Source organism: Natator depressus, chromosome 3, assembly GCF_965152275.1.
Source record: "Natator depressus isolate rNatDep1 chromosome 3, rNatDep2.hap1, whole genome shotgun sequence".
NCBI lineage: Eukaryota > Metazoa > Chordata > Testudines > Cheloniidae > Natator > Natator depressus.
The window spans coordinates 160,704,752-160,729,295 of NC_134236.1; the positions used below are offsets into that span (position 1 = coordinate 160,704,752).

The 24,544-nt window shown below is 43.6% G+C and overlaps 1 protein-coding gene across 1 annotated transcript in view; it reads left to right on the forward strand.

Moving 5' to 3' along the window:
- Positions 1 to 24,544, forward strand: part of LOC141985258 (calpain-8-like) — a 47,207-nt gene that overhangs the window by 8,692 nt on the left and 13,971 nt on the right. The window contains exons 3-12 of the mRNA XM_074949200.1: positions 7,172 to 7,290; positions 8,429 to 8,562; positions 8,917 to 9,085; positions 13,276 to 13,359; positions 14,141 to 14,226; positions 15,748 to 15,822; positions 16,913 to 17,073; positions 18,169 to 18,323; positions 21,782 to 21,793; positions 24,216 to 24,427. Of these exons, the coding sequence (XP_074805301.1) occupies positions 7,172 to 7,290; positions 8,429 to 8,562; positions 8,917 to 9,085; positions 13,276 to 13,359; positions 14,141 to 14,226; positions 15,748 to 15,822; positions 16,913 to 17,073; positions 18,169 to 18,323; positions 21,782 to 21,793; positions 24,216 to 24,427 (1,207 nt within the window). The remainder of the gene's footprint in view (positions 1 to 7,171; positions 7,291 to 8,428; positions 8,563 to 8,916; positions 9,086 to 13,275; positions 13,360 to 14,140; positions 14,227 to 15,747; positions 15,823 to 16,912; positions 17,074 to 18,168; positions 18,324 to 21,781; positions 21,794 to 24,215; positions 24,428 to 24,544) is intronic.

Genomic DNA, 24,544 nt, shown 5'->3' on the forward strand with positions numbered 1-24,544 from the left:
CACAAGTAAAAAAAATTGCATATTGCCTGCATCACAAACCCCTAACTTATGTCTGAGCTGTTGAAGTCCTCAAATCGTGGTTTAAAGACTTCAAGGTGCAGAGAATCCTCCAGCAAGTGACCCGTGCCCCATGCTGAAGAGGAAGGCAAAAACCCCCCAGGGCCTCTGCCAATCTGCCCTGGAGGAAAATTCCTTCCTGACCCCAAATATGGCAATCAGCTAAACCCTGAGCATGTGGGCAAGACTCACCAGCCAGACACCCTGGAAAGAATTCTCTGTAGTAACTCAGATCCCACCCCATCTAACATCCCATCACAGGCCATTGGGCATATCTATCACTAATAGTCGAAGATCAATTAATTGCCAAAATTAGGCTATCCCATCATATCATCCCCTCCATAAACTTATCAAGCTTAGTCTTGAAGCCAGGTATGTCTTTTGCCCCCACTGCTTCCCTTGGAAGGCTGTTCCAGAACTTCACTCCACTGATGGTTAGAAACCTTTGTCTAATTTCAAGTCTAAACTTCCTGATGCCCAGTTGATATCCATTTGTTCTTGTGTCCAAATTGGTACTGAGCTTAAATAATTCTTCTCCCTCCCTGGTATATTTATAGATAGCAATCATATCTCCTCTCAGCCTTCTTTTGGTAAGGCTAAACAAGCCAAGCTCTTTGAGTCTCCTTTCATAAGACAAAAAGAAAAGGAGTACTTGTGGCACCTTAGAGACTAACCAATTTATTTGAGCATGAGCTTTCGTGAGCTACAGCTCACTTCATCGGATGCATACTGTGGAAACTGCAGCTTCCTGCAGTTTCCACAGTATGCATCCGATGAAGTGAGCTGTAGCTCACGAAAGCTCATGCTCAAATATATTGGTTAGTCTCTAAGGTGCCACAAGTACTCCTTTTCTTTTTGCGAATACAGACTAACACGGCTGTTACTCTGAAACCTTTCATAAGACAGGTTTTCCATTCCTCAGATCATCCTAGTAGCCCTTCTCTGTACCTGCTCCAGTTTGAATTCATCCTTCTTAAACATGGGAGACCAGAACTGCACACAATGTTCCAGATGAGGTCTCACCCAATGTTCCCTCTAATTTTTGACAGGCCGTGTGCGCAAAAAATTTCTTCTGTGCAAATTGTGCTTCTGTGCAAATTTTTGTGCGTGCGGCGTTTCGCCGTGTGCACGGGGTTTAGGATCTGTGTGCGTGCGCACACGCACACAGTTTAGAGGGAACAGTGGTCTCACCAGTGCCTTGTATAACAGTACTAACACCTCCTTATCTCTACTGGAAATACCTCGCCTGATGCATCCCAAGACTGCATTAGCTTTTTTCACGGCCACATCACATTGACGGCTCATAGTCATCCTGTGATCAACTAATACTCCGAGGTCCTTCTCCCCCTCTGTTACTTCCAAGTGATGCATCCCCAGTTTATAACAGAAATTCTTGTTATTAATCCCTAAATGCATGACCTTGCACTTTTCACTATTAAATTTCATCCTATTACTATTACTCCAGTTTACAAGGTCATCCAGATCCTCCTGTATGATATCCCGGTCCTTCTCTGTATTGGCAATACCTCCCAGCTTTGTGTCATCTGCAAACTTTATGAGCACATTCCCGCTTTTTGTGCCAAGGTCAGTAATAAAAAGATTGATCCCTGAGAAACTCCACTAGTAACTTCCTTCCAGCCTGACAGTTCACCTTTCAGTGTGACCCGCTGTAGTCTCCCCTTCAACCAGTTCCTTATCCACCTTTCAATTTTCATATTGATCCCCATCTTTTCCAATTTAGCTAATAATTCTCCATGTGGAACCATATCAGATGCCTTACTGAAATCGAGGTAAATTAGATCCACTGTGTTTCCTTTGTCTAAAAAATCTGTTACCTTCTCAAAGAAGGAGATCAGGTTGGTTTGACATGATCTACCTTTTGTAAAACCATGTTGTATTTTGTCTCATTTCCCATTGACCTCAATGTCCTTAACTACTTTCTCCTTCAAAATTTTTTCCAAGACCTTGCATACTACAGATGTCAAACTAACAGGCCTGTAGTTACCCGGATCACGTTTTTTCCCTTTCTTAAAAATAGGAACTATGTTAGCAATTCTCCAGTTGTACGGTACAACCCCTGAGTTTACGGATTTATTAAAAATTCTTGCTAATGGGCTTGCAATTTCATGGGCCAATTCCTTTAATATTCTTGGATGAAGATTATCTGGGCCCCCTGATTTAGTCCATTAAGCTGTTCAACCATCAACCTCAGCCTGGACCAGTCCACACAAGAGATCCACCTCCTGGACACTACAGTGCTAATAAGCGATGGTCACATAAACACCACCCTATACCGGAAACCTACTGACCTCTATACTTACCTACATGCCTCCAACTTTCATCCAGACCACACCACACAATCCATTGTCTACAACCAAGCTCTATGATACAACCGCATTTGTGCCAATCCCTCAGACAGAGACAAACACCGACAAGATCTCTATCAAGCATTCTTACAACTACAATACCCACCTGCCGAAGTGAAGAAACAGACTGACAGAGCCAGAAGAGTACCCAGAAGTTACCTACTACAGGACAGGCCCAACAAAGAAAATAACAGAATGCCACTAGCCATCACCTTCAGCCCCCAACTAAAACCTCTCCATCGAATCATCAAGGATCTGCAACCTATCCTGAAGGACAACCCATTACTCTCACAGCTCTTGGGAGACAGGCCAGTCCTTGCTTACAGACAGCCCCCCACCCTGAAGCAAATACTCACCAGCAACCACACACCAAAAACACTAACCCAGGAACCTACCTTTGCAACAAAGCCCGTTGCCAACTGTGTCCACATATCTATTCAGGGGACACCATCATAGGGCCTAATCACATCAGCCACACTATCAGAGGCTCGTTCACCTGCACATCTACCAATGTGATATGTGCCAGCAATGCCCCTCTGCCATATACATTGGCCAAACTGGACAGTCTCTACATAAAAGAATAAATGGACACAAATCAGACGTCAAGAATTATAACATTCAAAAACCAGTCGGAGAACACTTTAATCTCTCTGGTCACTTGATCACAGACCTAAAAGTCGCAATTCTTCAACAAAAAGACTTCAAAAACAGACTCCAATGAGAGACTGCTGAATTGGAATTAATTTGCAAACTGGACACCATTACATTAGGCTTGAATAAAGACTGGGAGTGGATGTGTCATTACACAAAGTAAAACTATTTCCCCATGTTTATTCCCCCCCCCCCCACTGTTCCTCAGACGTTCTTGTCAACTGCTGGAAATGGCCCACCTTGATTATCACTACAAAAGGGATGTGAGTGTGTGTGTGTGTGTGTGTGTGTGTGTGTGTTTTCTCTCCTGCTGGTAATAGCTCACCTTACCTGATCACTCTCGTTACAGTGTGTATGGTAACACCCATTGTTTCATGTTCTCTGTGTATATAAAATCTCCCCACTGTATTTTCCACTGCATGCATCCGATGAAGTGAGCTGTAGCTCACAAAAGCTTATGCTCAAATAAATTTGTTAGTCTCTAAGGGGCCACAAGTCCTCCTTTTCTTTATCTGTGTATTATTATTGTTATTGCAGTGGTGCATAACAGCCCCAGTCAAGACCAGGACTCTATTGTAGGCACTGTACAAACAGAGATGGTCCCTGCCCCCAAAGCTTACATTCTAAGTAAGCCTAGCTCTTTGATCTAATTAGGCCCAATCCTGAAAATGCCTTGACATCGCTAATTCCAGCACCCTCATTGAGCCACATTCAAGTCTGTAGGACCCTGCACGGTGAGAAGGGTCTGACGAGCAGCATTAAGGTCAGTGTTGAACCATGATTCCTTATTTGAGAATACCTGACTGAGGGCTGATCTATCCACGGACTTGTACCAAAATAACTAAATGGGTTTGATTCACATTTTTTGTTATTTCAGTGCCAGGCTGTGCGTGGATATCACACAGTTTCATTTTAAATAGGAGTGTTCTATTCTGAAATAAGAATATCCACACATAGACTTGTGCCAAAATAACAAATGGTGCCACTTAAAAGCACTGTAGTTCTTTTGGTGTGAGTTGTGGGTGGATAGACCAGCCCTTAATGTCTATCTAAAATATAGTTATAGTTTGGATTAAAGCTCATGACTCACGCTGGTGGGTGTAACTACTGCCCTTCATTTAAGATAGTAGAAACAGTTAAGTTTCCAATCTCTGGATTGGAAGGGACTTCAGGAGGTCATCTAGTCCAACCCCCTGCTCAAAGCAGGATCACTCCCCAATTTTTGCCCCAGATCCCTAAATGTACCCCTCAGGGATTGAATTTACATCCCTGGGTTTTGCAGGCCAATGCTCAAACCACTGAGCTATCCCTCCCCCCTGAGTCTGGTGCTGGCTAAAAGAGGTTTAGTGCTGTGAGCAAGGAAACTATTGTTTGGTTCTTCCTCTGTTCAGAAAAATAGAACTTCGTACACTCTTTGTAAATAAACAAGATGCATCAAAAGTCCCTGACTCCATCATCAAATATTCCTCCTAACTGGAACAACGTGCAAGACCCCATATTTTTGTGATCTAGCCTCTTTTGAAGGAAGTAGAAATGACTGAGTGATGGAATTGCTGGCATTCACCTAAATGCTAGGACAGAGAGAGATTTCCTCTGGGGAATTCTTGTGAAGGACTTCACTCTGTGCGCACGCGCGCTGTCCTAGGGGAACAGGACCTTACATTACTATAGTAAGACTCAGAATGAGCACAGGGAAGGCTTCTCATTTAATTGAAGAGTCTATATAGTTTTGTGCTGACTAAACATTCCCAAGGTGGCCATCCTTGAGGTCAAGCAATTCCCAGCTGCTGACACACAGTAGTTAATGGGGCAGGCTCTATTTCAATAGTTGCAACAGCCTGGCCTGTAACACAGAGAAGGCATTTCCAGACATCACATATGGGGAGAACTCTAACTTGTCCTTACCAATGGGCTGTGTCTGTTCTCTGCTGGATGCTGTTATAGCAGGAATACCAGGAGAGCTGCTCCGCCATCTCCTCAAAACTAGCACTGTGTGCTTCAGAGCAGGCCAGCAGCAGCAGCCGAGGAACTGGGAGGCAGGGGAGCCAGTAGCAGGGATACATAGAAAGATGAGGATTTAAATTCCCACTTCAAAAGCTGTTGTTTTCCTCTCCACATCAGGAGCCCCTCCTCTACCACACCCCTCTGCTACCACAAGGACCATGATTAATTCTGCTTCTTCAACAGTGCTCATGTGGGGCAAAACATGTGTGATACTACAGTTCAGTGCTAGCAACGTGTATGGACCCTGCATATATGCAAAGCAGTACTGAAATACTCTCATGCTGCGTGCTGGTATCCTGGAAAAATGGTGACACCAGTATGTCATTTCCTTACCCCTCGGACCAGCATTGTGTGTGTGTGTGGGGAGATATCTTTCTCATCTCCGCTCATATCAGCTAACTTTTTTTTTTTTTTTAAGAGCCAGGCCTTAAAACACGAACTACAATGCTAGGAGAGCTATGCATGTTTTAGTTTGAGAGTTACATTTCACTAAATGATGGGCACATCTATGGGAATTGGTACAAACATGTCTCAGAACTTCTTGGGTGGCAGTTTAACCATCAGCAGTTTCCTAATTAGGCTTCTGATGCTGGGAGGTGCTGGGCACCTTCATTCCCATTCAAGGTTAATCTCAATCTAGTGACAGTCAAGGGCATGCAGCTCCCAGCCTCTCGCCGAACTGGGTTGGACCTTCTGCTACGGTGAATACACTTATCTAATTTTTAAGAAGTTAATTGCTGCCCTCTGATGTTAAAGCACACACCAGTTTAGACTATTTGGGCCAGATCCTCAGCTGCTGATTTATACCAACTGATGATATTGCTATGTGTGTCCACATGAAGAAACCAAGGCTGGGTTAAACCCAAATATCTCAGAAGTAGTATTTGTTTTCCTGATCTTTTTCTAATGCCTCAGGGAGCCATTTGGGGCCATGAAAGAACATGAAGTCTGTTTTTTTCCCCCCCATGGTATTTCCATCATCCAGAAATTAAAATTCTGTGGGAAGCCCAGACCTTGGATTGCTTCAGCTACATAAATTGCTCCCTGAAGGCATTAAAAAGCATGTAAAAACATGGTCTAAACACCAATAAAATTTGGAAATGGCTCTGTACCAGGGCCGTCACCCTGCTTCAGCCCTGAAAGGGTTAAAAGCCAGCCCTTGGAGAGGGCTGGGGGTGAGAGAAAAGCTTAGGCTGATTGGGGAAACAGCCACAGCTGGGGCCATGCCCCAATCAGGCCACAGCTGGCCCTATAAAAGGGCTGTGAGCCAGGTGCTTAGAGAGTCTCTCTCTAGCAGTGGAGAGAGAAGGATCTGGCTGCCTGGGAGAGATGGGTACCTGGTGTAGAGCAGGGCTGGGGAAAGGCTAGAGGAGTGGGGGAGCTCCAGCCTGCAGGCTTTACTAAAGGCTGGGAAAGCTATTGGGGTTGCAGAGGTGCAGCTCAGGGTTAGGCAAAGGCAGCAGGCCCAAACCCTCCTTGCCAATGATGACTGGATTACACGCTGCAGTCTGCCCCAGTGAGCGGGGGCTAGATGGTGACTGGCAGTAGCCACTGAGGCAGGGTGGGGGTTCCCTTGGGAAGGGAGACCCAGAGACTATGGGGGTATTGCAGGGGGCAGCACCCCAAGGTAAAAGAATACCAGAGTCTGGGAGGCACATGGGGGCCAGTGCAGGTGAGACACGGGCCTGCAGAAGGTGCTCTGGAGAGCTAATTCCCAGGAGGACCAGCAGGAGGTGCTGTGCTGGTGGGTCGTCGCATTGCTACAGGCCCCAGACTGGAACACCAAATCCACCAGTGTCATCAGCCCTGGAAACTTTGGCAGAATTTAAATCAAGATTTGGGCCTAACTGTATTAAAAACACAAAAGCCAGAATCTGCCCACCCCTCCTGGAAAAATAAGCAAAATAGATATATTTAAAAACAAACAAACAAAACAATCCAGCAACTAGACTTCCAATAGGATCTCAGAGGGCACTCTACTTTGGCATTTTATTCAAAGGGTATTTCAATTAGTGGTGTAGGAGAAAATGAAGGAACTGCAAGGCCATATTTTATTGATGCACATTTCTATCTTGAAACTTGCATGTTCCCAGGTGATTGCTGGCTCCTAGCAGCCATTGCATCTCTTACCTTGGATCAAGAAATCCTGTATCGAATTGTTCCCAAAGATCAGAGCTTCCAGAAGAACTACGCTGGGATCTTTCATTTCCAGGTAACTCTTGCTAATCCATCAAACAGGATCAAGATGTGAGGAACAAAAGAAAGATCCAATATTTAGGTAAATGTAGCTTGTCTCATTGCTGATGACAAGTTAGAAATTCAGCAATTAAGGTGTGCAAGTGAGATAGACAGGGAGGGGGAGAATAGAGGAGACTATAACAAAATGGAATTATACATACTCACTGGGCTAGAATTCTGCTCTCTTACACCTGTGTAAACCTGGTGCTGCATCAGTGGTGGCAAGAAAGTTACTCCAGATTAATACCACTGTGATCTAGAGCAGAATGTTCTAGGTCAGGTGCCAACTTTTTCACAGTATAGGCCACATTTCATCTCCACAGGGAGATTGTCCTGTGGATTTGCCTGCCTCCCAAACTTTGTCTGGTTGTCTATCTCCCCCCTCATTTGTGATCACATAACATCCTGGTGGCAACTCCAGCAGCTGCTTACACAGAGAATAAATATTAGCTAAGTACACAGGCTTACATTTCCAAAAGTGACCAGTGTTTTTGGGTGCTCCAACTTGAAGTACTTTTTAAGGGGGCCTTATTTTTTCTGTGGGTGGATGCACAGCACTTTCTGAAAATGAAGCTTCTTCAGGGTGCCTCAAGTTAGGCACCCTAAAGTACTTTTCAAAATTTAGGCCTTAATGCATCCCAGCTGCCAGCCAGCTCTTTGTGAACATGAAAAGTACTCCATGGACCACACTACGAGAATGTTCCAGATGTTCCTTCCAAGGCAGCATTAACATTACCTATTAATAAACCTTCACATAGTGCTTGTAAATGCACTAAAGCCTTACAGAACATAGTAAAGCAGAGCATAGAAAACACATTGGTCTCTGTTCCAAATGATGTGCAGCGTAATATCGATGGGACAAAATGCAGATATGTTTTCAAATACGGGAGACTGAGGAGAAATCAATGGGGAGGAGCCCAGTGTCGGAAGGATTCCTCAAAGTGGGTTTTCATGAGGGATGTGAAGATGGAGAGGAGAAGATGAATGGCCAGTAAGAAGTGGGAGACTGTTCCATAGCACAGGGGGCAGTGAGAAGCAGAGTGGCAGGAGGATTTTTAGCAGGAAGGTAACTGTAGCACACCACTCTAACCACCCTTTCTTTCTTTCCTTAGTTCTGGCAGTTTGGGGAGTGGGTGGATGTTGTTGTTGACGACAGGCTGCCCACCAAAAATGGGCAGCTGCTCTTCCTTCACTCAGAGGAAGGCAATGAGTTCTGGAGTGCCCTGCTGGAGAAGGCCTATGCTAAGTAAGTGGGGCTAATTCTGAGAGAGGCCATAATAAGTGCAAGGAATGTGACTGTCTCAACCCATGCCGGTGCCAGGCCCAACACATTCTGCCCTAGTGTCAGTTTCTTATTCCTCCTCCTTCCTCTCTCCACACCATTTCTTGTTTCCCACAAACACTTCAGGGAGAAGTGCCAATCTTCTGCCCCAAGATGTTTTATCTACTAGTTTCACAAGTAACACTTTTACGTGTACAGTAACAGATCGGGTTCTACACCATTATTTCTGTAATGTAAATGTGTGTGTGGGGGTGTGTGTGTGGAAACTGGCCGGATGCTCCTTGTTGCATCTCTGTTATCTTATTTTCTTCCCCATAGATTGAATGGCTCATATGAGGCTCTCACAGGAGGCTCCAGTATAGAAGGGTTTGAGGATTTCACAGGAGGCATCGCTGAGTCTTACGATCTGAGGAAGGCCCCACCAAACCTATATCAGATCATCCAGAAGGCCCTTCAAGCTGGGTCATTGCTTGGCTGCTCCATTGATGTGAGATACTGTCAGTATTTTACTCTTTCACCATCAGAACTCTGATCTGTGTAGCAGGAAAAGCTCAGGTCAGCAGCAGGCATTGTTACTATGGAAGGGCCTTTTTCAATGCCCACTGAACTCAGTGGAGACTTTCAACTGATTTCAGTGGGCTTTGGTTCAGGTCTTGAATGGGCAACCACCCATCGTGTCTCCCTGCTCAGGAAAGAGTCTAATAATTAGAGCTGGGAACAAGGAAACATATTTCTGGGTTCTATTCCTGACTTTGCCTCTGATTACCATTTCATTTTACTCATCTGTAAAATAGGTTAGCACTGCCATGTCTATCTCACAGGAATTGTGAGAGGTTTTATTAATTTGGGGCTATTGAGATCCTTGGATTAAAAGAGCTAGAGATGTATAAAGTGCTATTATCAGCACAAACTTCTTGAAAAATGTTAGGTTAATGTGACTCCCTGACTATCTCTTCAGCCCTGATGTCTGACACGGCCTCACATAGAATCATAGAATATCAGGGTTGGAAGGGACCTCTGGAGGTCATCTAGTCCAACCCCCTGCTCAAAGCAGGACCAATCCCCAATTAAATCATCCTAGCCAGGGCTTTGTCAAGCCTGACCTTAAAAACTTCTAAGGAAGGAGATTCCACCACCTCCCTAGGTAACACATTCCAGTGTTTCACCACCCTCCTGGTGAAAAAGTTTTTCCTAATATCCAACCTAAACCTCCCCCACTGCAACTTGAGACCATTACTCCTTGTTCTGTCATCAGCTACCACTGAGAACAGTCTAGATCCATCCTCTTTGGAACCCCCTTTCAGGTAGTTGAAAGCAGCTATCAAATCCCCCCTCATTCTTCTCTTCCGCAGACTAAACAATCCCAGTTCCCTCAGCCTCTCCTCATAAGGCATGTGTTCCAGTCCCCTAATCATTTTTGTTGCCCTCCGCTGGACTCTTTCCAATTTTTCCACATCCTTCTTGTAGTGTGGGGCCCAAAACTGGACACAGTACTCCAGATGAGGCCTCACCAATGTCGAATAGAGGGGAACGATCACGTCCCTTGATCTGCTGGCGATGCCCCTACTTATACATCCCTAAATGCCATTGACCTTCTTGGCAACAAGGGCACACTGTTGACTCATATCCAGCTTCTCGTCCACTGTAACCCCTAGGTCCTTTTCCGCAGAACTGCTGCCAAGCCATTCGGTCCCTAGTCTGTAGTGGTGCATGGGATTCTTCTGTCCTAAGTGCAGGACTCTGCACTTGTCCTTGTTGAACCTCATCAGATTTCTTTTGGCCCAATCCTCCAATTTGTCCAGGGCTCTCTGTATCCTATCCCTACCCTCCAGCGTATCTACCTCGCCTCCCAGTTTAGTGTCATCTGCAAATTTGCTGAGGGTGCAATCCACACCATCCTCCAGATCATTTATGAAGATATTGAACAAAACTGGCCCGAGGACCGACCCTTGGGGCACTCCACTTGATACCGGCTGCCAACTAGACATGGAGCCATTGATCACTACCCATTGAGCCCGACAATCTAGCCAACTTTCTATCCACCTTATAGTCCATTCATCCAGCCCATACTTCTTTAACTTGCTGACAAGAATACTGTGGGAGACCGTGTCAAAAGCTTTGCTAAAGTCAAGGAACAACACGTCCACTGCTTTCCCCTCATCCACAGAGCCAGTGATCTTGTCCTAGAAGGCAATTAGATGAGTCAGGCATGACTTGCCCTTGGTGAATCCATGCTGACTGTTCCTGATCACTTTCCTCTCCTCTAAGTGCTTCAGAATTGATTCCTTGAGGACCTGCTCCATGATTTTTCCGGGGATTGAGGTGAGGCTGACTGGCCTGTAGTTCCCAGGATCCTCCTCCTTCCCTTTTTTAAAGATGGGCACTACATTAGCCTTTTTCCAGTCATCCGGGACTTCCCCCAATCACCGTGAGTTTTCAAAGATAATGGCCAATGGCTCTGCAATCACATCCGCCAGCTCCTTTAGCACTCTCAGATGCAGCGCATCCGGCCACATGGACTTGTGCTCGTCCAGCTTTTCTAAATAGTCCCGAACCACTTTTCTCCACAGAGGGCTGGTCGCCTCCTCCCCATGCTGTGCTGCCCAGTGCAGCAGTCTGGGAGCAGCCCTTGTTCGTGAAGACAGAGGCAAAAAAAGCATTGAGTACATTAGCTTTTTCCACATCCTCTGTTACTAGGTTGCCTCCATCATTCAGTAAGGGGCCCACACTTTCCTTGACTTTCTTCTTGTTGCTAACATACCTGAAGAAACCCTTCTTGTTACTCTTAACATCGCTTGCTAGCTGCAACTCCAGGTGTGATTTGGCCTTCCTGATTTCACTCCTGCATCCTCGAGCAATATTTTTATACTCTTCCCTGGTCATTTGTCCAATCTTCCACTTCTTGTAAGCTTTTTTGTGTTCAAGATCAGCAAGGATTTCACCGTTAAGCCAAGTTGGTCGCCTGCCATATTTACTATTCTTTCTATACATCGGGATGGTTTGTCCCTGTAACTTCAATAAGGATTCTTTAAAATACACCCAGCTCTCCTGGACTCCTTTCCCCTTCATGTTATTCTCCCAGGGGATCCTGCCCATCCGTTCCCTGAGGGATCAAAGTCTGCTTTTCTGAAGTCCAGGGTCCGTATTCTGCTGCTCTCCTTTCTTCCCTGTGTCAGGATCCTAAACTCGACCATCTCATGGTCACTGCCTCCCAGGTTCCCATCCACTTTTGCTTCCCCTACTAATTCTTCCCGGTTTGTGAGCAGCAGGTCAAGAAGAGTTCTGCCCCTGGTTGGTTCCTCCAGCACTTGCACCAGGAAATTGTCCCCTACCCTTTCCAAAAACTTCCTGGGTTGTCTGTGCACCGCTGTATTGCTCTCCCAACAGATATCAGGGTGATTGAAGTCTCCCATGAGAACCAGGGCCTGCGATCTAGTAACTTCCATGAGTTGCCGGAAAAAAGCCTCGTCCACCTCATCCCCCTGGTCCTGTGGTCTATAGCAGACTCCCACCACGACATCACCCTTGTTGCTCAACTTCTAAACTTAATCCAGAGACACTCAGGTTTTTCTGCGGTTTCATACTTGAGCTCTGAGCAGTCATACTGCTCCCTTACATACAGTGCAACTCCCCCACCTTTTCTGCCCTGCCTGTCCTTCCTGAACAGTTTATATCCATCCATGACAGTACTCCAGTCATGTGAGTTATCCCACCAAGTCTCTTATTCCAGTCACATGTACTGGTGGTGGCATGAGTCCCTCATAGAATTGTGGCAATCTGCCCCAAGCCTGATTTACCTAGTGACAGCATGTCAGCTCAGACTCCTTCACGATATTTCCTCTCTGACCACATTCCTTTGACACTGGAAAAGAAACGAGTAATTTGCCTGGTTCATCCAGCTTCTAAAATGCAATCCTAACTACTGTTAGGATTCAAATGCTGCCTGCCTACAGCCCCAGACACCCAAATGGGGAGAAGGTGACAGACTCAAACTTTGAGAATATCTTACATTCGCTCTGTGGTGCCTTTCAAGTATGCTTTATTATGAGGTACTCTAGGTCAGTCATTTGAGACCCACACTCACCCTTTTCCTCACACACAACCTGGAGTTGGCTCCATTTCTCAATCCTATAAATCACTGACATCTGTAATAGGCAGTCTCAGCAGTTATAGAAAACATTAGATAGGTTAAAAGAAGCCCACATCTTTCAAATTTGTTTCTTCCTCTTGTCCCTCAACTTTTTTTTTTAAAATTGCACAGTAAAAAGGTCAGTGTTGTATATCTGAATCTTGGCATACTGAGCCCTTTATATTCACCAGAGGCTGAGTTTATTATTGACTTACTGGATTCTGACCAACCGAGCTGAGCTCTGGATCTGAGTTCAAATAAAAGTTTGTAACTGAAACGTCTCTCTATAATGGACTGGACCTGAATATATGAAATTGAGAAAATTTGGATTCAGATTTCAGCTCCCCCTCATCTCAAGTCACAGATGTGTTTGGAACTGGGGTTCTGGAGATACAAAGTAGAGCTCCAGGGTTAGGGTCCATTTCTGTTTAACACAGTTTGTATTGTTGAATTTTTTTAGAATACCATTTAGATATCTGCAATTGTATTAATTTGGTCTTTAAAACTGTGTGTGTGCGCAATATATAACAGTATTTTTATTGCCCTAGATCACCAGTGTAGCTGAAACTGAAGCTATCACAAGTAAGAAATTGGTAAAGGGACATGCTTACTCTCTCACTGGAGCAGAAGAGGTAAGCTCATACATAATGGCTAAACCTATTAGGTTTCCTATGGGTAAACCTGACCTATACAGTGCTGATGAAACTTGCCATCACACAGAATGATTTACCAGTCTAACAAACAACTATAATTTTGGGTTTGTGATACTACACGGCCTTTGACAACTTGCTGATGGCTCTCTACATTTGACCCCATATGAAAATGTTGCTAATATCTTCACAGCCACAGAGACAGAGATTGACTGTAATAGTTCTTTAGCTTGAAATCTCTCCCCTTGGTGATAACCTCTCAGATACCTTATTCAAACCAGTTTTCCTCACAAATTAGCATAGCCTGCGACCTGCATTGTACTAACTGACTATATTATAAACTCACTTGAACCTTACGTTTCACAAGCTTTCCCTACATATCACAAGCTATCGTGATTATAGAGGAGATTCTGCTAAATAACTTAGTGCAGCAGCATAATTGGTACAATCTTCTGAAATGTCACATGCTGTGGAGAATGCAGATCTTGTGCTGTGCTGTAGCTGATGCTCATCCTTGCATGTTACCCATATATTGTATGACTCACCATTAGGCCTGTAAGTAATGCTATTTTTGTAGTGCTGGGTTGGTGGTGAAGGGGAGAGTAAAATGATGATGGGGTGGGAAACGTTTGGTGGGTTTTTTCTCTGACATCCCACTAGAGTGCAAATTGTGTTTTTTTTTCTCTAGCTGTAAAAGCGCATACTACAGGATAATGAGTAAATTAACATAATGCTCAGACTCTGCTTGCTGTGGATCCTACAGGTAAACTACCGTGGGCGCCCAGAGAAGCTAGTCAGGATTAGAAATCCCTGGGGTGAAGTGGAGTGGACCGGAGCCTGGAGTGATAAGTAGGTTATTATATTCTGTGACATCCCTCTCCTCACTGTGTTCCAATATCTTTTAAAAATTAAATTGGTAATATCTGCAGTTAATAAGCCACACAGCACATTTGGAAAAGGTGTTAAATCAATTGATCTTTGTCAGAAATAAAGCATTATTCATAAATTATCAGTGCTGGCTATTGATCTGTTCTCATCATGGGATTTACCTCCTCCCCCCAGACAGGAGTAGGGTGACCAGATGTCCCAATTTTATAGGGACAGTTCCGATTTTTGGGTCTTTTCCTTATATAGGCTCCTATTACCCCCACCCCCTGTCCCGATTTTTCACATTTGCTGTCTGGTCACCCTAGGCGGGGCTCTCTATTTGTGGAGAGTAGTCTGTAGTTCTTGCTGTGAACAGGACCAAGGAAGTCAGACCCATGTCATTTCGCAAGGTGACTCTCCTCATGACTGTATCCTACTGATGCTGGTGAAATGCCAGTGTAGTATTCAGTCAATTTCCATGGCTAGAAAACACAATAGGGCCAAATTGCTGTGCAACTCCATCGATGGGACTGCAAGACCTAAGAAAGAGCAATGTTTCACTGCTGCTGGAAAAGCTCAAAAGGCTCTGTGTTCAGCTAAGCACCCAAGCATTTGAATACCCATCTGAACCGCTCTGGGCCAGAAGGTGGGCTTGGTATCTCATGAGAAGTATGGTCACAACGTTGCTAAGATTTTTCTTGGGTTTGGTCAGGTTGAAAATAGCATGAAAATTTCTCACGCAGGATTTTGATATATCTGCTTCTCATCCCGGCTGGCTGAAATTATAGCATTGAGTTTGTGTGCAACTTGAGCAAAGCTTTAGGGTGAATCTTACTTGTATTGGACCTGGTTTGCTCACCCTAAAAGTAGTCTGCTTCATATAAACTTACAGGGCCATATTCTGATCTCAGTCACACCTGTTTTACTGTGGATCATCTCCACTGAAATCAATGGAGTTACTCCAGATTTTCATGGGATCAGATGAGAATCTGGCCTACTGTACAATAGTATGATAGAGATGGAATAGAAGCATTGGATACCTAGTCCTTCCCTGTGACCAGTGCAGGATTGCTCCCTGTAGTATATTTTTCTAGTGCTCTTTCTCCATTCTTGTTTTAAAATGTCCCAAATAATAGAGGTTTCACCACTCTGCTTGGGAGACTTAGACATTAGAATAGATCTCACACTGAGAGAACATTTCCTAATAGTCCTAGTGATATCTGTGCATACTTGCATCTTGTAGTTATGATTAAATGTGGGGTTCATTTGCCACAAATACAGTTAAATGTAAAGCCTGATTCTTTGACCAGCTTGTCTAAATTTCCAACTGTATATAGAGTTAATTTGCATTTTGCACAGCCCTTGGAATGAGTAAAGGATCCAGTCATTGAAGGAAATATGTACTTTTATCTTCTGTAAGTATAGAAAGATTCCAACTTCCTGAAGTTTTTATAAAGTAAAATGTAACTACTATACTTATTGCCTCTTGTGTTTTGCCTGCAGTGCTCCAGAATGGAAATATATTGATCCCAAACAAAAACAGGCTCTGGATAAGCAAGCAGATGATGGAGAGTTTTGGTAAGAATCATTTAGTGGGATTAATCCTTAGGAGACTGTACATGGAGATGTACAGCATTGCTTTGGATGGTGGTTGAGGAAAATACCACTATCCAAAGGGTTAATAACACAGCCATGATGTGTGAGAGAGCCTGTTGGTTATCTCCCTTCCCATTCAAATATGACCTGTATCTTAGGGTTTCTATAGCATGATGAGGTGGCAAGGATGTAGCTCAAATGCTCAATATTTTGTGGCTTGGATTTTGCCTAAATAGTAGTGAGGAAGTTCAGCTTTATAGCTTGGTAGCATCTATTTACCGGGAGTGAGTGGAAAATCCAGCCCAGTATTTGGTTACATGGATTAATATTGAATTGATCTTTGTAGAACTCTACCCTCAGTTAGAATGGCAGTTGTCCTCTTTATGCAAATGTAAATAGCTACACAAGGTGCAAGACAGTGGAGAATCAGGGACGGATCTGATTCAGATTTTCTTTGCTGTGGATTTATTCAGTGTTAATTCCACTGACATTGATGGAGTTATGCCTGATTTATGCCAGTGGAAGTGAAATCAGAATCATTCTGAGTGCAAGGAATGGTGTCAGTCCCCACGAGTGCTTGAATATCTGTTGGCAGTGTGTCCTACTTTCCTGGGCAGCTGGCAACATGACCTGATTATCTTCTAATGTAATAATAAGGTGAATGTTTCCCAGGCTGAGCTATCAGAGGGGGGGTAAGAAACATCAACAATGGAAGGATAACCAATTTTTTTTTTTTAAATCTCTGGGACTGTTTGGATGTATGGCTCATTCCCCACATAGCTGCACTGATTTCAGTGAAATTATTTGGGTACTAAGGTATGATTCAGCATGAGCAAAGGTGGCACAGTTGAGCCCTTAATGAATATTAGCCATTGAGAACTGTTGCCTTAAAGGGGTGGTTGGGGTTCCTAGAAGCCAATTTTAGTTCCAAAGTTCAATTAGACTGAATTTCAGGGAATTCTCCTGTGGTTCTGCCATTTTCTGCCCCATTAGAAAAGGGATCAATTCACAGTGGGTCTGGCCATGTTCCAAGTTCATGAATTCACCATGGACTCTTTGTGTTCTTTGTCAGGATGGCATTCTCAGATTTCCAAAGACAGTTTACACGGCTTGAGATCTGCAACTTGACTCCTGACACCCTGTCGAGTGACAAGGTTCATAAATGGGGTCTGACCTTATTCAATGGTCAGTGGAGACGGGGTTCTACCGCTGGTGGCTGCCAGAACTATCCAGGTAAAGACCCAGGTGAAACTTGTTTGTGTGGTGAAGAAATAGATACAATTTCTTCCAACACAGGTTCCATGTTGTATCACTGTTGAAGCAGCAGTGTGGGTTGTTTCATGGAGGTGTGTGTTCTGGTGTTTTTGTAGTTGGATCAAAGAGGTGAAGCAAAGATCTGGACTGGTTTAGTCCAGGGTCTAGGCTCAAGGCTGAATCAGGGCTGTCCGTTTGGGTTTGAAGTTGAAAAGTGCTCCCATGAGATTTCAGCTAAAAATGGCAGAAATTTCATGAGATCAGCTGGTATTTGGAGATTTCCATTATCAGGACTGGTTGGGAATCTGAAATCAGTCATTTTCATGAGATTTCTGCCATCTTGGGCTGCATCAGTGCCTGATTCAGAAAATAGGTCAAGTCTCTCTTTCTCTCTAATTTGGAACTAGAAGCTTAGAAAGGAGTTAAGAGCCAGAAGGGTTTGGATCTGAAGTTCCTTCTCTAGGGTTTTTTACCTATTTTCTACACGTGTTGATATTAACCCAAACCTATGTGGTCTAAATCAAAACCTGATTCAGACCCATTTTCTCATCAGGGTTTCTTTCCTCACTTGAGCAGTTAATTTACTGCACAGTCTCTTTTCTTTATGCACTTTCCCTGCCTGTACTACTCATGCTTCTGACTGGACTAATCACCAGTGGATTGTGGAAGCCACAATACAGTCACAATTCAACACTAAAAGACACAGAGTATCGTAATTTGGCCTTGCATTTTCAGGTCAAACCTGAAGAGAGGCCCTCTGGGATTTGGCCATATAACAACAACAGTCTCAGCAGAGGACATTTCCTGGGGCTAAATGACTAGTTGGTGTTTATGGCATTGGCTCCTCCCTGCTAGTCATTACTCCCCAGGAGATGTCTTTGTAATTTGTTATTGCTTAAATAAATATACAGCACAGCTGGAAAAACATGGAACCATATAATGTAATGGAAAGGTTTGACTGAACCCCAAAGAAGGTCTTTCCAAAGTGCTGTTTCTATACCTCTCATGAGAATGACCTCAGCAGCAGTGAAAGCAAATGCTCTTTCCTTTCATTTTCCCTTGGGATTTTTTTAGTGACATACTGGACCAATCCTCAGTTTAAAATCAAGCTGGATGAGCCCGATGATGATGAAGGAAGCACTGTGCTGGTGGGCCTTATGCAGAAGAACCGCAGGAGACAGAAGAAGATGGGGGAAGCTCTACTCAGTATTGGCTATTCTCTCTATCAGGTACAGTAAGTTCCTTTTAAGGGGTTACTCAATGCTGTGCTCTCCTCGAGATGGGCAACGCTCAGAGAGGCTTTTGACTTTTCAGCATCACCTCAGTCAGGTTTTGGTTTTGCGAGATGGTTCAAATCCTTCTCTCATTCGATCTGACCCCCATCGCATGGGAGTGTTCAGATAAATGGTTCAGGGTTTGTACCTTTCAGTTTCTAACAGAGCGCTTCAAAAGTGGAGGTGGCTAATTTGTCAACAGTCTCATTCAGGTCTTTTCTCTTGCAAAGCCTAAACAGTGCTGGTTCGTAATGGAAGGAGATTCCAGATAAATGGTTCAGTTTTAGGCCCATCACTAGTTCCTGCTGTTTGCTTGAATTATTTTTCTTTGAATATTCAGATTGTGTTAGCTTCACTACCTACCATAGTATTGTTCTGTTGGTTTCTGGTTTTATATAACACTTGCGTCACCACTGTCTGTGTAAACAGTTGGATAATATACTGTAGGGAACAATTCTGCAGAGGCCAGAGATGGGAGTAGGACTTTTCCATCTCTAACTTCTGTGATGCCATGGAAACAAAACAAAAAATTTGAAATTCCAACTGATATCATAATTCCTTGCTTTTCTGCAGATATGAGATCATGAAGTGTAGCATAGACTCCCACAGGCAAAGGTCTTTAATGGGAATGACTAACTTTTGCTGAAGTAGCTTGTGCATTTTGGTTCCCTTATCTCCTACACATGTGGGATAGCTTTTCTTCAGGGCTGAAAATGTGGCACTGGTACAAAATTGGCAAGGGTTTTCCCTGGTGCTAACGTGTCTGTGCAGACAGCTAGCTCTGTGTTTCCCATGCCATCTGTTTAATACCAGGCAACCCAATCCATTTGCATTCTAGAATTTGCACATTAAAGAATGGCTCTCTATACTTATCTATCACTACAGACAGACCAAAACACAATCTTTCTGCCTTAGTGTATTTCTATCTTGGGAAATCTCACTCACCTGCCCACTTAATAATCTTTTACTTGTTAGGGTAGATTTAGTAACTCTTAACAAATGAACTCTACCTTGAAAGGAAGGGCTGCTAAATCCTCTAACCTAGACACTCATCCATGATACAAGCTGCCACTGGCGCTTTCGCCTATGGATGGATATTATTCCAGCTGAGACTATGGCCAAGGAAGACCTACTCTAGTCAGGAAAATGCTGAGCAGATGTGTATAACAAGAAAAGAGAATGGGCATACTGAAGCTTACCTGCCTGGTAGAATCTTATATAAGTCATGTCACTGAAGCTAACTGAAAGACAATTACAGTAGTAATAACTCTTACAACTGAGTGCACAGGCTTATACTCTTATATATGGTATGAGCCTCCAACCAATGCACTCCTATCTAAACTAGACATAAAAGACATTCTATAAGGGTATGTCTACACTACGAAATTAGGTCGAATTTATAGAAGTTGGTTTTTTAGAAATCGGTTTTATATATTCGAGTGTGTGTGTCCCCACAGAAAATGCTCTAAGTGCATTAACTCGGCGGAGTGCTTCCACAGTACCGAGGCTAGAGTCGACTTCCGGAGTGTTGCACTGTGGGTAGCTATCCCACAGTTCCCGCAGTCTCTGCTGCCCATTGGCATTCTGGGTTGAGATCCCAATGCCTGATGGGGCTAAAACATTGTTGCGGGTGGTTCTGGGTACATATCGTCAGGCCCCCGTTCCCTCCCTCCCTCCGTGAAAGCAAGGGCAGACAATTGTTTTGTGCCTTTTTTCCTGAGTTACCTGTGCAGACACCATACCACGGCAAGCATGGAGCCCGCTCAGCTCACTGTCACCCTATGTGTCCTGGGTGCTGGCAGACGCGGTACTGCATTGCTACACAGCAGCAGCAACCCATTGCCTTGTAGCAGCAGACGGTGCAATAGGACTGGTAGCCGTCATCGTCATGTCCGAGGTGCTCCTGGTCGCCTCTGTGAGGTTGATCAGGAGCGCCTGGGCAGACATGGGCACAGGGACTAAATTTGGAGTGACTTGATCAAGTCATTTTCTTTAGTCCTGCAGTCAGTCCTATTGAACCATCTTATGGTGAGCAGGCAGGTGATACGGATTGCTAGCAGTCCTATTGCATCATCTTCTGCTGGGCAGGCAAGAGATGAGGATGGCTAGCAGTCCTATTGTACCATCTTCTGCTGAGCAGCCATGAGATGTGGATGGCATGCAGTCCTTCTGCACCGTTTGCTGCCAGCCAAAGATGTAAAAGATAGATGGAGTGTATCAAAACAAGAAATAGACCAGATTTGTTTTGTACTCATTTGCAACCCCCCCCCCCCCCGCCCGCCGTCTAGTGGACTCATTCCTCTACGTCACACTGCAGTCATTCACAGAGAAGGTGCAGCGAGGTAAATCTAGCCATGTATCAATCAGAGGCCAGACTAATCTCCTTGTTCCAATAAGAACAATAACTTAGGTGCACCATTTCTTATTGGAATCCTCCGTGAAGTCCTGCCTGAAATACTCCTTGATGTAAAGCCACCCCCTTTGTTGATTTTAACTCCCTGTAAGCCAACCCTGTAAGCCATGTCGTCAGTCGCCCCTCCCTCCATCAGAGCAACGGCAAACAATCGTGCTTCTGAGTTGAGAGTGCTGTCCAGAGCAGTCACAATGGAGCACTCTGGGATAGCTCCCGGAGGCCAATACCGTTGAATTGTGTCCAAATTCGACCAGCAAGGCCAATTTAAGCGCTAATCCACTTGTCAGGGGTGGAGTAAGGAAATTGATTTTAAGAGCCCTTTAAGTCGAAATAAAGGGCTTCATCGTGTGGACGGGTGCAGGTTTACATCGATTTAACGCTGCTAAATTCGACCTAAAGTCCTAGTGTAGACCAGGGCTAAGAGGCTATGGGTGAATTTTTCAAAAGCACTTAAGTGACTTGAGAGCACAAGTCCCATTGAAATTTGTGCTCTCAAATCACTTGGGTGCTTTTGAAAATAATGTCCTATATTCATAAGTGCAAATTGCAGCAGTGCTTTTTAGCTATTTTATTAACTTATCAAGGGCTAAATTACACAGATTAAAACTGCTTTGCAAAACTATTTGCCTTCTGGCAAATATTTTAATCACAAGTCAAAACAGATATCATCATTACATTTTTCATCAGTATTATGGTAATGGCAGGCAAATATATTTTATGCCTGTTCTCATAAATTTTCAAAACAATTTTGAACTAAGCTCTCATTGCCTCTGAGTAAAAACAGAACATTTGGCCAAATCCTGAAATTAATTTTCCTTTGGAACAGTTCTAGCACAAGTGGAAACTTTGTGCATGGACTAGAATTGCATTAAATGGTTGTAAATAGGAATGAAAGACAAACTACCTGAGTCTATAAAATGTGGCATTAGTTAACATTTCACCCAACTGACTGCAGAAGATACTAAGCAGCCTCTTTTCATTATTAACTTCTCTTTTGCAGGTCCCTGAAGAGGTATGTACATTCCGCTGGAGACTTCCATCCTCCAGATGGCCACCACCTGTTTAATACAACTGCTGCTTAAAGCATGGTGCCTTCTAAACTGACTACAAACCTTCGGGAGAACTTTGACTGGGGTGTTTTTTTTTTTAAATCACTAAATTGATATTTGAAGACCAACACTGCATCTTCTGAATAGCCATTTTAAAGGAACTGTAGGATGAGGTTTCATCCCAGTCAGATTTTGATCTCATTTACACTAGTCTAAATATGGAGTGACTCCATTGACTGCCATTGACCTTAATGTAACTAAGATCAGAATTGGATCTGTGTGTCTAGTAAAGATTATGGCAGAACAAGGTCCATACTGTATTTTCCTTTCCTGCTTAGAGGAAAACCCAGTTTACATTACTTAAAGAAATATCAAACTCTGTGGGTCCCTCTGTCTTTGCTGGGCAGTGGCACAATGTCATCAATTTACCCAACTCTATCTCCTCAATCAAGTGTCAATGTTAAGATAAAGAGGCTTTCCATTTCTAAAATTAGGACCACAAAGGGGTGTTTAGAGCTAGATGGAGTCATATTCGTTACTATAGTGTAGCATTCTGTGCTGCCAATTTTGCTGTGTTTTTTTCATCCCCTTTGTTCTTGCCCAATAACATAACGTGCAACTATGTACCAATTATCTGCTCTCTGTTTACAGCTTCAGACACAAAGGGAAATGGAACTTATACATTGAAAAAATGCTGGATCTGATTTCTGAATTTTTCATTGCCGTGTAGTTTAGCTTCAGAATGGGTGGGGAGAAATAGTTTGAATAGTTGATTATACCAAAACCCAATCCTTACTTTAAAAAAAGAGAAAAGGCACCACATTATTCTATAGCTTACAACAGAGATGCTGTAGTGTTTAGGGTTATTATTGTTAAATATACTACTTTTATATAAGAAGTTACATCTGATCACCCTTACAAATGAGTTCAGCACATTTACCCTGTGACCTGGCTTTATAGTCAAGCCAGAAACACTATCAGTGTAGCAGTCGGCACACCTTCTGTCAGACATGCTCCATCTTTCTTGTATCATTGCCTTGATGAGTCACACATTTTGAAGGAAAAGTTTATGGAGTAAAGGTAAGTTGAATGAGATTTCTAAAGGTGTATTTAGCACTGGGATCTTGTTTTTAATTGTGTTCAGCTATGAGTGGCTGATTTGCTTAAACTCTAGAGTATAAGCAGATTATCAGTCCATGGAACTGTTGAGTTGGATTTTCAAAACAGATAAGGGATTAGCCACACATTTCCCTCTGAAATGAAGGGGAGTTGTGTGGCTAAATCCCCTAGTTGGCTTTGAAAACCTCAAGCCATGTTATCCTTATGCCTACTGTTAGAGGTAGAAGGTGCTTGAAGTTTCCATTGCAGCAGCTCATAGCTCACCTAACATAGCCAATAAAAAGAATATTCTGTTTGTAGTGTTGCTGAAGGACAACCTGCATCCATTCACAGTTTTGGATTATGGATACTGTCAGAAGCAAGGAATAGATGATAGGGCTGTGAGGCTGGTGAAACAGGTGACTGAAGAAATCTGAGTGTTAGCCATGCTACATGGGTGCTAGAGCTGCAATGCTAGCAAACATCTGCGTGAATTCTGAATGGCCATTTGGCTTGTTCATATGTGTGTCCCTTATTGCTATACATGAACACTCTCATGACTAGGGTTTTGTCCTCTTGAATATTTTGTGCTCATGAATGCCACAGTGATATGAGAACAAGCGTGTTAACTATTCACTCTTTTCCTGTTTAAAAAAATTTAGTCCTCCAATCGCAGAGCAGAAACAGCATGTGACTTTAGGGTTGCCAGTTTTCATTGGATGTATTCCTGGAGATTTCATCACATGACATCTTTAAAGATTAATCTTTAACTCCTGGAGACTCCAGGCCAATCCTGGAGGGCTGGCAGCCCTCTGTGGCTTAGGTGACCAATCACATGCCATGAATAGTCAAAGCGAACAGTTTGCAAACACCCCATAGGCTGAATAAAATTTGTAAAAAATCAGTCTTTTCATGAACAATTCATGAAAAGAAAGTGCTAAATTAACAGAACAACTTATTCACAACAAATTTGTCAAGCTGTGAGTGCACATTAACATGGTACTATTTGCTATTGTCTCACAGACATTAGAGACACATAAGTTTGATCCTGATAGAGTTAAGCACCATCCCCTTTCTGTTGTTCAGCCTGTTCTGGGTTTGTTTTTTATGCTGATACGGCAGAACATTCGTGCTTGTCTCCCTTGCCTGCACTCAGAGGTTATATTGCTTCCAACTAGCATAAAGTTCTGGGGATGGCTTTTAAACAATGAAATAGAACTAGGGACATTAGGCTTTCTGGTGACTTTATCCAGTTGATTTTTTTTAATAGAATATTATTTTTGCCAGCTGAAAAATCACACAGATGTCCATCTGAGCCGAGATTTCTTCACAACCCACCGACCCGTAGCCCGGTCTGACACCTATGTTAACCTGCGCGAAGTCTCCAGCCGTCTCAAACTGCCCCCAGGAGAGTACCTCATTGTGCCATCCACATTCGAGCCTTTCAAAGATGGAGAGTTCTGCCTTAGAGTTTTCTCTGAGAAACAGGCTAAAACTCAGTATGTATCTTCTTCATAATTCTCCCTGCTCAAGGTGAGGTATGCAAGGAGCAAGGTGGAATGATCCACACTACATGGGAGACTTGAGAGTTGAACCTTTAAGGCCCCCAACTCAAG